Below are 15,411 nucleotides of genomic sequence, written 5' to 3'. Positions count from 1 at the left end.
CCCCCACATGCAATCAATTCCCAGTTGGATGATGTCTGATAGCTTACTACAGGTCTCTTTCCTAATAACACACTTTGTTTCTTGCCAGAGATATAAGATTTGAACAATTTTGCAGCATTTCCTGTTACACCATAATATTCTAATTTACTCAAAAGGATATTGTGATTTACACAGTCAAATGCCTTCGACAGATCACAAAATATACCAGTTGCCTGCAATTTTTTGTCTGATGAATTAAGCACATTTTCACTGTAAGTGTGGATGACCTTCTCAGTGTGGATGACCTTCTCAGTGTGGATGACCTTCTCAGTGTGGATGACCTTCTCAGTGTGGATGACCTTCTCAGTGTGGATGACCTTCTCAGTGTGGATGACCTTCTCAGTGTGGATGACCTTCTCAGTGTGGATGACCTTCTCAGTGTGGATGACCTTCTCAGTGTGGATGACCTTCTCAGTGTGGATGACCTTCTCAGTGTGGATGACCTTCTCAGTGTGGATGACCTTCTCAGTGTGGATGACCTTCTCAGTGTGGATGACCTTCTCAGTGTGGATGACCTTCTCAGTGTGGATGACCTTCTCAGTGTGGATGACCTTCTCAGTGTGGATGACCTTCTCAGTGTGGATGACCTTCTCAGTGTGGATGACCTTCTCAGTGTGGATGACCTTCTCAGTGTGGATGACCTTCTCAGTGTGGATGACCTTCTCAGTGTGGATGACCTTCTCAGTGTGGATGACCTTCTCAGTGTGGATGACCTTCTCAGTGTGAGAACCCTTTAGAAATCCGAACTGCGTCTTTGACAGTATGTTGTTTGTGATGAGATGGCTGTAAAGCCGACTGTACATTGCCTTTACTAAAATTTTTGAGAATGCTGGCAAAAGTAAAATTGGATGGAAATTTGACGCTATTTCTTTATCTCCCGTCTTAAACAGTGGCTTAACTTCAGCATATTTCAACCATTCAGGAAATATTCCACTGATAAATGACTGGTTACACAGATAGCTTAATATGTTACTTAACTCAGAACCACATTCTTTAATTAACTTTGTTGATACTTCATCATACCCACTGGATGTTTTTGATTTTAAAGATTTTATGATGGAAATTACTTCTGCTGGGGTAATAAGGGTCAAATTCATATTATGCAAGTTTCTTGAAATGTGTGGTCTGAGGTATCCCATGGTAGCATCTACAGAATCTGACAACCACCATCTTTTCAGTAACAGTTATAAAATGTTTGTTAAAAAAGTTCTGCAACACTATACACATCTGTCACCTATGTATCATTTACTCTTAATGCTATTTGCCTGTTTTCATGCCTGGTTCTACTGGTCTCCTCCTTCACTATATCCCATATTATCTTTATTTTGTTATCTGATATGACTATCTTTTCCTTGTAATATATTTGCTATGATGTCCATATTGCAGTCTTTAATATTTTGCAGTATTTCTTGTAATGTGCTATAGTGTCAACTTCCGAACTGTTTCGGATTGACAGATGCAGTATTCTTTTTGTTTTACAAGATACCTCTATTCCTTGAGTAATCCATGGCTTCTTCTAGACTTTGCTCTAATCTTGGTTAGTTTTGGGTGAAAACAGTGTTCAAATAAGGTAAGCACGTCATTAGCAAAAGTGTTATATTTTTCATTCATGCCTTGAGCACTGTAAACATCACTCCAGTGAACGTCTCTGTGGAGTGCACTAAAATAATCAATTTTTGGCTTATTTATTACCCCCTTGAGTTCATATTTAACAGATTTTATATGCTATTCAGTATTAACAGAACGAACTGCATGTCAAAGGACTGAGATGCCATTGAGTATTGGTTTTGTAATATAATTTTGTTCATTGGACTTTTCTATAAATATATTATCAATGGCTGTTTGTGAACAACTGACTACCACAGTTGGAAACTTCACAGTGGGAATTAAGTTGAATGATCATGTTACTAACTCAGATCAGTTCTTATTGGGAGAGTCTTTAAGGAAATGTACATTGAAGTCGTCAGCAACCACTATTTCTTTGTTTTTGGTTGCTAAATGGGCCAGTACAACTTCAAGATGGTTTATGAACAGATTAAAGTTACCTGCATGTGATCCATATACACATAGTATTATGAAGTATTTTTTATGGAATTCTACTTTTGTTGCACATGCTTCCATATGCTGTTCTAGGAAAAATTTATGAATGTCTATGTCCTTAAATTTATGATTGTTTCTGATGAAGGGAGTCTCTCTCTCTCTCTCTCTCTCTCTCTCTCTCTCTCTCTCTCTCTCTCTCTCTCTCTCTCTCTCTGTTTTTCTACAGAAACAGTAAATTTCAATGAGTATTTTGAGTTGCACACGATGTTAATATCTTGAATATGTAAGAATGTAAAACAAAATGTTGTTAATTCACATTCTTCTAAATAATTTTTATTTTATTTGTCAATCTGCCTAAATGGAAATCATACAATATTCAATACTACATCACATCTGTCACATACGTTAAAAATATAAATTGTTCATATCATGTGGTATTGTAATAAACATGCTAAATTGTTAAAAATGTAAGTGCCGATGTGACAGATCTTTGTCATTGCAAGAGATGAATGTTATGTGGTCAAACATAGGTCATCATCATTTCTATGACACACACACATACAGGACATTTATAATATGTAATGAATCTCATTTCATAAAACAAAACAGTCAAAAAAATAGCATCTTGGTTCTTAACCCATCCCAATGTTGTGACATTGGCATTCATAACATCGTTCCATGTGTCCGTATAGTATTGTAGGATGCATTCTGTTCTTGTGTGTCTGATGGATTGTTTCAGTGCACCACTGTTACAACTCGAAGTCTCTCAAATACCCCATTTATAGAGTGAGTCAGAGCACCAACAACATCCAGTGTGGATTCTGTTTAATTTGACCCACAATTTCCAATGTGTTGGCAGTTCTTCTTGTTCCAGAGATCTCTTCCTTCAGTATTACTTGTAGCAGCTGTTCAGTGTATGGTAGTGGCAGGCGTCTTCAGTGAAGCCCGTTTCTTCATAAGACAAGTACATCATGATAAATGGGAAGTTCTTTATTCTCTTTTAGATTATGATAATCTCTACATAGTCTCAGTTCTGTGAATCTGTGGTGGGTAGGTATTGCTTAGCAGGGGAAGCCAGTAGACAGGAGCTGGTCTGATTGTACCAGTAATCATGTGCATCTTGTTGTTGAGCTGCGCATTGATGGGGCTGGTATGGCAGCTATTACCCCACACTGAAGTGTGATACTCTGTGGTCGAAGAATACGGTGCAAGAGCCGATGTATGCAAAGTCTCCATTGAAGCAGCACCAGCTATGTCACACAGCCTGTGAATGATGTTGTTAGTTTTTATCTTGGCTGAAGTGTTTCCTAGATGTTTTTTATAAGATAGTCCATCCAAGTGTGATGCGAAGATTGCTAAGACACTTGGGGTACTTGTTGTGATGGAGAATATGGCAACCAAATTTCACCTTGAGCTCAGTGTTTGTTTGTTTGTTTGGTTTGTTTGTTTGTTTGTTTGTTAAGGTGAAACACTCGAATCTTGCTTGTACTGGTACTGGGCTTCAGTCTCCATTTCTTGAAGTATGAGTTAAGGGCCCCTAAGTCTTCTGTTAGTATTGCCACTGACTGACCAAGCTCTCTTGATTGACAAGCCAGGGCGATATTTTCTGAGTATGAGAATTTCCTTGAAGATGTTCTTGGAAAGTCAGAAATGTAAAGGCTGAACAGAAGAAGCGTGAGAACTGAGCCCTGTGGAAGTCCGTTATTTAATTTCCTTATTGAGCTGCGATTTTCACCCGAGCAAACTTGAAAATATCGCTTACTTATTATGTCACCAATAATAGATGCTGTTGTTTGCCATTTAATTATTTTCAGTAATTTGTGAAACATCCCTTCCCTCCAGACAGTGTTATGCTGCCGTAAGGTCGATAAACGCCTCAGTTGTTTCTAGTTTCTCCTGGAAACTAGTCTCTGTGAAAGTTGTCAGAGCTATTACCTGGTCATTGCAGCTTTTCTGAGGCCAAAATCCCTCTTGTCCTATTGGAATGTGTTCTAAAATGCACTCACTAATTTTGTGATAAGTCTCTCCAAGAGCTTATACATGCAACTAAGCAGAGAAATTGACTGAAAGTTCTGTGTCAGATCAAGTGATTTTTTTAGGTTTTAATATTGCCACAATTTTTGCATATTTCAGTTTCTTGTGAAGTGAAGTGTTCCTCTGTTCAAAATAATAGAGAAGAAACAAGTCAGCCGGTGTTTGTTATTTTCCCCAAGATGGCATAAAAATTCCATATTAATATTATCACACCATGAAGCATTACCACTTTTAACCTCTGCTAAACGTACCTCTATTTCATCTAGGATGAATGGTGAAGGGAATTTTGAATTACTTGGAGGCAGAGCTTTTACATTTGTTAGCTCTTTTTACTCTGGGTGTATGCTGTTTATCCCTTGGTGGTATGGACATTTTTACTATATGGTTAGCAATATGACTGGCTGAAATACCAGGCATCTGATCAGATTTATTAAAGGCACCACCCAATTTACAGACCAAGCCTTCCCACTTCAGTGTTTGAAATTCAGCTTTTGTACTGTCTCAGAATAGTGCACTTTGCTGGCATTATCAAGACTATGAAGTAGCTCATGTGCAATGTCACTGTCTCCACATTTGTTAAATTATTCATATAGGTGTTCACCCCTCTCATCCCACCCTGGCATATATTCTCTGCTATAACCATGGGGAATATGTTTCTTAGTAGATGAAAGAACAGCTGCACCAAAACAGCTGTAGCTCTGGGGTTCTGGTGGAATGAGAAGAATATATTTTTCCAGGTGATCCTAAAAATACTGTCAATTTCCCTTTCTAAAATTCCATCTAGGTCATGGCACTGACTTAACCAGTGGGATGGATAAGTCAGTATTGAGAATAACAGATACGTGATGGCTATGTGGGAAGTCTGACAAGACTATTCTTGATGTAGGAATTATTTGGTCTTTATGATCATGGGAGACAAAAATGGAGGTCGGGGTTATAGCCTCTCTATCATGTAGCTGGCCTAAATGTCTCCAGATCCTTAGCATCAAAAACTAGGTAAAGACTGTTGTTTTCAGCCTAATCGACAAGTGCATTATCACAGTGGTTGAGTGCATACTTCCACTGCACATGGTGGCTGTTAAAATCGCCAACATATGCTGATGGATGGACAGCAATATGCAGAACATTTGGTGGCCACTCTACATTAGGTGGGTTATAGATATTATGGATAGTGAGTTCTTCAAGCTTTATTGAAACATTGTGAATGTCATCAGCTGTATTTGCTGAGATTAAGTTTTTACGGTCAGTGTTAGCTCAAATGTAAGTGACACCAGTATAACCACAGTGGTAAGTTGCACCAATAAGCTGGTAGGCATATATCCTTTCTCTTTTATAAAGATTTTCTTCATTTTATGCATGGGTTTCATGGATTAAAAACACTTCAGTGATATTACATAAAAGAAATTTTGACAGGTAACCTTGGATAATTCCTTGTAGGTTTAGTTGGCAAGAAAGGACTGAAGGTCTCGTATTTTTGGCCATTTGTCTCCATGTTTGTAACCAGGAAGTAAAATAAAGGTCTGGCTTTAGGGACGGCCTAGCTCATTTGGTGTTAGCCAGGGTGCACATGCAGTATTTTACTGTGGACACCAGTTGGATTTACACACAGGTAATATGTTCCAATACTTTGTTTCTATCTTTAATCTTACCCAGTACAGATTTCTCATAAAACTAACAGTATCATTCTGTTACTGCTAGGTGAAAAACTGAAGTAGGTGTAACACTCACTTTGTCTATGTAGTCCTGAAAATGGAATCATATGTCTGAAAGATGTTGGACAATAATTAAGAAGTAATGATGATGTGAGTGAAGATGGAATATTACCAATAAAATAGCTGGAATGGCAAGCCATTATTAAGCAAAGAAGGAAAATCTGAAAAGGAGAAGAATATATAGAGGGTCTATATCAAGGAAACAAACTTCAGGACCATGTTACAGAAAGAAAAGATATGAAGTAGGTGAAGATGAGATAGGAGATATGATCCTGCAAAAAGAATGTGGCTGATCATTGAATGATCTAAGTGAAAACACAGCCCCTGGAATAAATGACATTCCCAGAACTATAGCACTTGAGACGAAATGCTATCAGACATTCAGTAAGAATGTAATAATTCCAGTTCCAAAGAAGGCAGGTGGTAACAGGTGTGAATACTACTGAGCCATCAGTTTAATAAGTCATGGGAGCAAATTATTGCCATGAATTGTTTCCAAGAGAATGGAAAAACTGGTAGAAACCTACCTCAGGGAAGTTCATTATGGGTTCCAGACACATTTAGGAATGTGCAGAGCAATACTGACTCTGTGACTTATCCTTGAAGGTGGGTTGACAAAAAGCAAACCTTTATTTATGGCAATTGTAGATTTAGAGAAAGCTTTTGAGTGTGTTGACTGCACTACACTCGCTGAAATTATGAAGAAAGCAGGGGTAAAATACAGGGAGCAAAAGTACATTTACTACTTGTACAGAAACCAGAGTGCAGTTACTGAGAGTCAAAGGACACAAAAAGGAAAGTCGTAATTTTAGAGAGAATGAGACAAGATTTTAGGCTATCCTTGATGTTATTGCATGTATAAATTGAGCAAGCAGTGAAGGAGACACAGGAGGGATTTCAAAAGGGAATCTAAGTTAATGGAGAAGAAATGCAAACTTGATGGTTTGCTGATGACACCATCATTCTGTCCAATGCGAATGCTATGACTGAAGTACAGAGGATATAAAATGCATGCTGGCAGTAGCAAGAAAGCATTTATGAAAAAGAGGAATTTGTCAACATCTGATTTCAGTTTAAGAAGTGTCTTGTACAGAAGTGAAATGTGGACTGTTAACAGTTTAGACAAGAAGAGAGTAGTAGTTTTTGAAATACACTACTACCCATTAAAATTGCTACATCATGAAGACGACGTGCTACAGATGCGAAATTTAACCAACAGGAAGAAGATGCTGTGATATGCAAATGATCAGCTTTTCAGAGCATTCACACAAGGCTGGCACCGGTGGCAACATCTACAACGTGCTGATGTGAGGAAAGTTTCCAACCGATTTCTCATACACAAACAGCAGTTGACCGGTGTTGCTTGGTGAAAAGTTGTTGTGATGCCTCGTGTATGGAGGAGAAATGCGTACCATCACATTTCCGACTTTGATACAGGTTGGATTGTAGCCTATCGCGATTGCGGTTTATCGTATCGCGACATTGGTGCTGGCGTTGGTCGAGATCCAATGACTGGTAGCAGAATATGGAATCGGTGGGTTCAGGAGGGTAATACGGAACGCCGTACTGGGTCCCAACGGCCTCGTATTGCTAGCAGTCGAGGTGACAGGCATCTTATCTACATGGCTGTAATGGATCGTGCAGCCACGTCTCGATCCCTGAGTCAACAGATGGGGATGCTTGCAAGAAGACAACCATCTGCATGAACAGTTCGATGACATTTGCAGCAGCATGGACTCTCAGCTCGGAGACCATGGCTGTGGTTCCCCTTGACGCTGCATCACAGACAGGAGTGCCTGCGATCGTGTTCTCAATGACAAACCTGGGTGCACGAATAGCAAAACGTCATTATTTCGGATGAATCCAGGTTCTGTTTACAGCATCATGATGGTCGCATCTGTGTTTGGTGACATCATGGTGAATGCACATTGGAAGCGTGTATTTGTCATCGCCATACTGGTGTATCACCCGGCGTGATGGTATGGAGTGCCATTGGTTACACGTCTTGGTCACCTCTTGTTTGTATTGACAGCACTTTGAACAGTGAACGTTATATTTCAGGTGTGTTGTGCCCCCATGTCTCTACCTTCATTCGATCCTGCGAAACCCTACGTTTCAGCAGGATTTGAAGGTCCTGTACAGGCCTTTCTGGATACAGAAAATGTTCGACTACTGCCCTGGCCAGCACATTCTCCAGATCCCTCACCTATTGAAAACATCTGGTCAATGGTGGCCAAGCAACTGGCTCATCACAATACGCAAGTCACTACTCTTGATGAACTGTTGTATCGTGTTGAACCTGCATGGGCAGCTGCACCTGTACATGCCATCCAAGCTCTGTTTGACTCAATGCCCAGGTGTATGAAGGCCATTATTATGGCCAGAGGTGGTTGTTCTGGGTACTAATTTATCAGGATCTATGCATCCAAATTGCGTGAAAATGTAATCACGTGTTAGTTCTAGTATAATATGTTTGTCCAATGAATACCTATTTATCATCTGCATTTCTTCTTAGTGTAGCAATTTTAATGGCCAGTAGTGTATGATGCTGTAGAAGAAAGCAGAAGTTTGTATGGGTAGATCAGATAACGAATGAGAAGGTATTGAGTTTAATTGGGAGAAGAATGTTTTATGGCACAAGCTGAATAAAAATGGGTTGGGATGATTGGACACATCTGAGACCTGATAGAATCATGAGTTTGGTAATGGAGGGAAGCCGTTGAGGGTAAAAATTGTAGAGGGAGACCAAGGCTTGAATACAGTGAAGAAGTTCAAATGGATTTAGCTTGCAGTAGTTCTGCAGAGATGGAGAAGCTTGCACCAGAGAGACTAGCACAGAGAGCTGCCTAAAACCAGTCGTTCGACTGAAGACCACAGAAATATCACTAATTTAAAAATTACAGTCATGGACAGCCCATGATTAAAAGTCTATCGATAACTCCATTAATTTTTTCTCCCCAGCTAAGACATCCTCATGGCTGCCAAATTTTTGTGTAGTAGGACGTACCAAGTCATTTACAAAACCTACAATTTCCAGAAAAACTCAGTTTTTCCCTACAAAATTTCACATTTTGCGTGGTAAAATATGTTGCACAAATGACAAAGAATGTTTTGCTATTTAATCCAACCAATGTACAAGGGTAATCCAGGAAGTAATGATGATTTGGCTTTAATAAAGTCAAGAAATAGGTATTTTAAACAAATATACATCGCTTAAAGAAATTTAAGCCTGATTTATTTTTCTAAGTAATTGATTCCATTATTTAAGATTTTTTTTGTAACTGTCTGCCAGTCTGGTGAAAAAGATGGGTTTGCAGTGGTGTATTTAAGCTGTTGCCTTTGCTTGATACAGTTTCACGTTGTCAGATCTGTCAGTTACCCGTTATAAATCTTCCTGATGCATGGTCACCTTTAGGAATTGTTCTGGTGGTCCAGCTATTCCATCTCATCACCGTGTATGAACTTCCTTTTCTTCTGGACTTTGATCCTTGTTGGGTGATGCTGAGATGTTAGATCACGACAGTTACTTCAAGCTAGTAAATAAACTCTGAATTCTCATTTGCACTTCTTTGTATGTAAATGTTTTCAAGTTGCACACTGATGTATCCCAGTGATTGTAACTCAAAATTGTTCAGCCAAATGTTAACACATTGTGACTCATAATGTCTGATCTTTAGGCTGTACATAAGATCTCTTTTTTTTAACATTAAAGTGATACATTTGTTTTGGATCCCCGTTGACATTGGCACAGATGGCTCCGAGTAAGAGGGTCATAGACAAAGCATACATATAGCGCTGGACATCGAGTGAATGCCGTACATTATGTGACTGCTCTCCACTGCCTCTGTTGTTACGGCGCACGCTTCCTCCATACAAACATGTACCAGGGCAAACAGTATCTGCTCCTTTCCTATATGCTACTTAACAAATATCTGCTCTCATGATCACCTTTAGCTGGTACAAATACCCATAGTGGACCAGGATATTTGATGAAATGCCACATTACACTACACTAGCTTCAGAATTTGTGTGTCACAGTTGCCTGCCATTGTCCATTAAACCAGGCCGTTGTCCATTAAGCCAGTTATTCACTGTGTTCTTAAACTCCACATAAGATTCAAAATGTTTCATATCCATAAACTTTCTGAACGTTTCAAAAAGTTTCTTGTGTAATTTGGTTCAGCGATAACATCTAATTCTTGGATAGCTGTTAGTGTCCAAGTATGATGAGTGTTATAAATAGACAAAAAATTAGTTACCAGCAAGTATTATTGTCTATTACTGAGAAGGATTAAATTAGTATATAATACAATGTGATGCATCCTCTGAGGCATCAAGGGATCACAAATTTAGCATTGGAGGGCAGCGTGGTGGGTAAAAATCGTAGAGGGAGACCAAGAGATGAATACACTAAGCAGATTCAGAAGGATGTAGGTTGCAGTAAGTACTGGGAGATGAAGAGGCTTTCACAGGATAGAGTAGCATGGAGGGCTGCATCAAACCAGTCTCAGGACTGAAGACAACAACAACAACAACAACAACAATACAATGTGCAGCAGAATTAAAGGACCACTTTTTGAAACTCTTATTCCCACTCATTCTGACACCTAAGTTTGAAATCTGGCTTGAAGGCATGTATGATCTTCCTCTGCAATGGTGCAAAAGTCTGGAATCTTGAGACACCCTTGGGCTGAACGACACTTCAAGTGTCAAAACAAAATGAGGAGTGAAATGTGGGTTGCCTTCTTTGCATGTGTTGACACCTTGCTGTTTGAAGTGTCAGCAAGCCCTAGGGTGAGATTGAAGCCTGCCAAGCTTTTTCACCATTACAGAGAAAGGTTGTTTGCACTTTTGAGCCAAATTTCAAACTGAAGTATTGTACTGTGTGGGAATTACAGGGTTTCGAAAAAGTAGTCCTTTAATTCCATTGCTCAGTGTATAACATAGTTATTACTTAAGATATTTGAGAGAGAAATTTGCACAGCTGTTTATTTGTTATGTAAATAAACAAGTGGTCATATGAGTAGAAATCTACCTTAAAGAGTGTTCTACATAAACTATATGACATAACAAAAACTTTTTTGAGACTGTATGTGTTAAGAAGCTCTTAGTAGTACAAATTAGTGTAGAAGCAGACTTGCCAACACAATGGCGCATGCAAGCACTCAAAAAAGGGGTGTGTGTGTGTGTGTGTGTGTGTGTGTGTGTGTGTGTGTGTGTGTGTGTGTGTTTGTTTGTTTTTCTGTAGTTAATGCTGCCGTCTCTGTTTTTCCAGCTTTCAAAGCAAGCAGTGAAGGATTACAACAGAGGGCGGATGTACCTGTCTGACTTAGCCAACAGGGAAGGCGTACCTGTGTATGATTCTATTCCTGAAAGTGTAGAGTGTGTTATCCAGAAGTGCAATGCGCGATAGCACAAGCTCCAACTGCAATTTGGCAGTGTTCAAACTTCATGACAGGTGTTCCTAAGTCAACCAAGTGAGCCAATTGAAAAGTGTTACCACAGTGATGCAGCTATAAAAGTGAATTGAAGAGTCTTAATTTAACAGCTATTATCCCCGAGACAGGTGTGTTGTGGTACAGTGTGCGGGTGCTCTCAGCAGAGCTGCCATTCTGCTGCAATCAGTGGGATTCAGTAACTGTTTTGTATGTTGTGGTATTAGCCGTAACTATTGGCATGTCACAATCTGAAAATGCGTGCCATTATATTGAATTGAAGTAGTGAATATTTATTCAGAAAGAGCAAGGTGACATCACGTGGTTGAGATTTTATGCTGTCTTGATACTATAAAAGAAGGTAGTGCTATTAATTTGATGAAACATCTCAAACTGCCATTATTCAATAATTCAAATGATTGGTGTTTCTGTGGAAACATTGTTTTCGGTTTATAGATGTCCGTACTGTGGGAAGAGATTTTATTGGTATTTTTTTTAAAAAGCAGCTATTTTTAAAGTTTATTTTTTCTCTAACATCGAGCTTTAAGACAGTGACCTGCATGTTTGGGGAAAAAATCTAAAGAACGAAGGATGAGTGTTAGTATGCCCACTGTCTGTACTAATACGTCAAGACACTATCCCATCATGGGGTACCTCACTGCTCACATTTTACTAATGCAGTTTCAAAATTGAGGCATCACATTTATACATCAGTATTGTTTTTGATTCTCCTTACATTTTGGTACATGCACTACTTCACTCAGTCACTTCCATACATTTCTTCCTAAAGAACTGTCTTTTAGCTTAAAACCAGATGTGCAGATTCCTAACTCGTAATAAATTATTTATTATATTTATACTTACATATTAGGGGACTAATGGTATCTACTTAATCATGTTAAACTTGAACTCTTCTTTCATTTCTTTCCTCTTTTTTTTTTTTTTTTTTTTTTTTTTTTTTTTCTACTTCATTTGAATGTGAAATTTTAGCTTCGGCAGCTTGTTCTCTGGCAGTGCCTCTGTACAAACTGTTAGTGTAGCTACCTCAGGAAGACAAGTGAGTAGGATATGGAAAATATTCGTGATGCTAATTAGTACTAGTTTTCCACTCTACACTTGCCCATTATGAATAGGCCAGAGAAAGTTCAGTATTTTACAGAAGTGAGTGACTTTTCAGGAACTGTGAATCATTTAATTGTAGGGATAATTGAGGGATTAAATTATTTGTGTTAATCTTAGCAGAAATTGACATCACATAGGTATGAGAAGGGTTTCGCCTTTCATTAAATTTTTTATGGTTCAGATTCCTAATAATTTGACTTTAATACATTGTTAGATTCTGGTCTAGTACACTTAATTCTCTTGTATAATACAAATTTGATGATGTGTTTTGTAATAATGGTAACTAATCAGAATCCATATAAACTTCCCTCCAACTACAGTCGGCATGAATTTGGTTATATTTCTGTGTGAAAGAAAGAACCTTATGTATTCAAAGTTAACTTTTATTAGAAAAACTCCTAACCCCCGTCCCCCAACTTGAAACACAGTTATAAAAGGTATGTAACTGCATTGTGTGCAAGTCATATGGTCAATACATCCAAAATATTCTGCATCCAGATAAGATGGTATTAAGTTGATGGAAAGTATTCTGGAAGAACAGATGAATGTTGAAAGTTTTTATTCTCTGGTGACTCACCAGAAGTTACAAATTTCAGTGAACTGTTTTATGTTGCAACTAATACTATTTGTTTCTCTTTATCCATTCCACACTCCTTCCCTCCCTTATCAGTTTCCCTCTTTCCCATTTTTGTGTAGTCACCAGTAAAGCTTATAGTTGTAAATTTTTAGCTATTTTAAATGCCTGAAAATGTGTAGAATGTTGTCATTCACAAAGTACCTGACGAATATGTGAGGCAGTGTTTAAGTTAGATGTCTGTACTTACATGCAACTGCATTTATATACTTTAGTCCATGGATAACGAATGTTTGTGTGAAAATACATTTGTTTTTTAGCATATTGTTATATTTTGACATGTGATTTTCTTGTTCTTGTAGTTACACTTCCTCCCAGTCATACACAGAAATTGTTTTATGAGTTGTAAAGTTTTATATTGATTAAAAATTAATCTACAGTCTGAAAGTATTATACTCAGATATTTCTGTTAATTATAATTTTCAGAATTAATAACAGGATGCTGCTAATATTGAAACTACCTAACTACTATCATTACTTGCAGAATATGTTGATAAATTTGTACTGACATTTCTTTTTTTTAAAAAAAGAAAGAGTGTAGAATACAGGAGACAAATGTGGCAGTGGTGGGAGGTTCCTTTAATGGTAGTGTTACCTTCAGAAGAGGAGGAATTTATGTATTCTGGTTCAGTTTGCACTTAAATATGCCACTAGGTTTTTTAAGCAACTTAAAATTGAATAAAAATGTTGCCAGAAATCACCTAACTGTAACATATTCTGAAATTCTATTAACAGAAATCTATTTTCAATGTTAAAGTAAGATAAATCAGTATTATTACAGATTATAACTGGAAAACTAAAAAACATTTCTTGCATATTAAGTACTTGAAAGTGGAAGAACTCGGATATTCTGTTGTAAGTTAGTACTTTTTCAAAAATCCTGCAATAAATATTTTATTACATCTTCTGGTACTTTCAATGAGAGTCTTACACTAAGAATTATTTATGTTGCAAGATAATGTTTCTCACATAATTTATTTGCTCATTAAACTAAAGCATTTTTAATAGATTGTATAAATTTTTCTGTAAATATACTGTCTCATTTACAATAATACTTTGTCTCCAATGTATTTATAATGTTAAGGGCTTAACAGCATTATCTTCATTACCAACAAGAATAACAAACTTGGCATGGAGGCAGATGGACAGAAGGAAACACAAAAAAGTATGTTAAATATTTTTTAGTGCATCAGATATCACTGCAACATTTAAGGTTACATTTGACAAGTCTTGGGTAGTTTATTGATAAACATCAATAGAAGTACTACCTTACAGTGATGATATTGCACTTTGCCTCCCGTGACAATTATTGGAAACACATGGTGACAGTACAGTAAACATGTACAGTGGTGCAGTTGTGCATATACTATCAAGTGTACTTATGAAATGTCACAATAGCCGACCAAAGTGACCTAATTTTGGGTGCAATTATATTGCAATTTACTAACAAATGGACAAAGTATCCTATTCAAAATGTGCCACACACATTTAAATAGTTCATTTTTCAGTTTTGCCACCATGAGTGGACACAGACTTATTGTCTCAGGATTGTGATTTGAATATGCTTTTTTGTTTCAAAATGTGGTACAAACTGATAGATGAAGATAGTTATTTTTGTGCTGCGGCTTTTGTGCTGCAGGTACTGCATTGGATGTGCTCTGCTATTAAGGTGGAAACCCTTTGAAGTGGGAGCAATTTTCCCAGATGGACGCCTTATGGATTTTAGGGACCATATAAAAGAAGGTAGTGTATGGAGGAGATAGCTAGGTGAAGTGGTTCTAGGATTTGAGAGGTATAAGAGATCATAATCATGTTGAACTTCCGGGGACCCAGCCATGAATGGTTGTAGCAAGAAGGTAGTTGACATAGTTCTGTGTTTGATCACTACTGTGCCAAAGCATTTATGAAATGTGATGGTGATATCTGGGCAGCAGTAACGGAACAGGGTAGTTGCATGCACTGTGTATTCTGAATAACAACAAAAAATTGCCAACGGAGTTACCACATTCCTGCTCTTGTTACTGTGCCTATCCACCACAATAAGGTGAGTGGTTATCTTCACTGATTTCATTGTTTGTATTCCACCCAGGATTTTCAATGTATGTATGAAAATGCAACTGTAACCAGATATTGCCTACAACCGAGCAGAAGAAATAAACTTGGAACACAGAAAATTATGTTCATATTAGGAATTAAAAATATAAAAATTACCACAATGTACCAAACACACAACATTTACTTATTTATTAGATAAGAAGTCAACATCACAACAATATGAATACTGGGCTATCAACATTACAAATCTTAAGTGACTGCAGACTAACAATTGGTAACTGTAAGGGCACTGGTTGTACATAACTTTTACAGAGTCTTTCATAGTGGACACAGCTAAACA

At 37.7% G+C, this 15,411-nt stretch overlaps 1 protein-coding gene across 3 annotated transcripts in view; it reads left to right on the top strand.

The window, feature by feature from the left end:
* Window positions 1-14,006, top strand: part of LOC124721150 — a 524,040-nt gene extending 510,034 nt beyond the window's left edge. For all 3 annotated transcript variants that reach the window (XM_047245970.1, XM_047245968.1, XM_047245969.1), the window contains exon 15: window positions 11,101-14,006. In XM_047245970.1, coding sequence (XP_047101926.1) covers window positions 11,101-11,238 — 138 coding nt within the window. In that variant the 3' untranslated portion in view covers window positions 11,239-14,006. The remainder of the gene's footprint in view (window positions 1-11,100) is intronic.
* The last annotated feature ends 1,405 nt before the right edge of the window (window positions 14,007-15,411 follow it).

Source organism: Schistocerca piceifrons, chromosome X, assembly GCF_021461385.2.
Source record: "Schistocerca piceifrons isolate TAMUIC-IGC-003096 chromosome X, iqSchPice1.1, whole genome shotgun sequence".
Taxonomy (NCBI): Eukaryota; Metazoa; Arthropoda; class Insecta; order Orthoptera; family Acrididae; genus Schistocerca; species Schistocerca piceifrons.
This window is presented reverse-complemented; position numbering and strand designations above follow the sequence as displayed.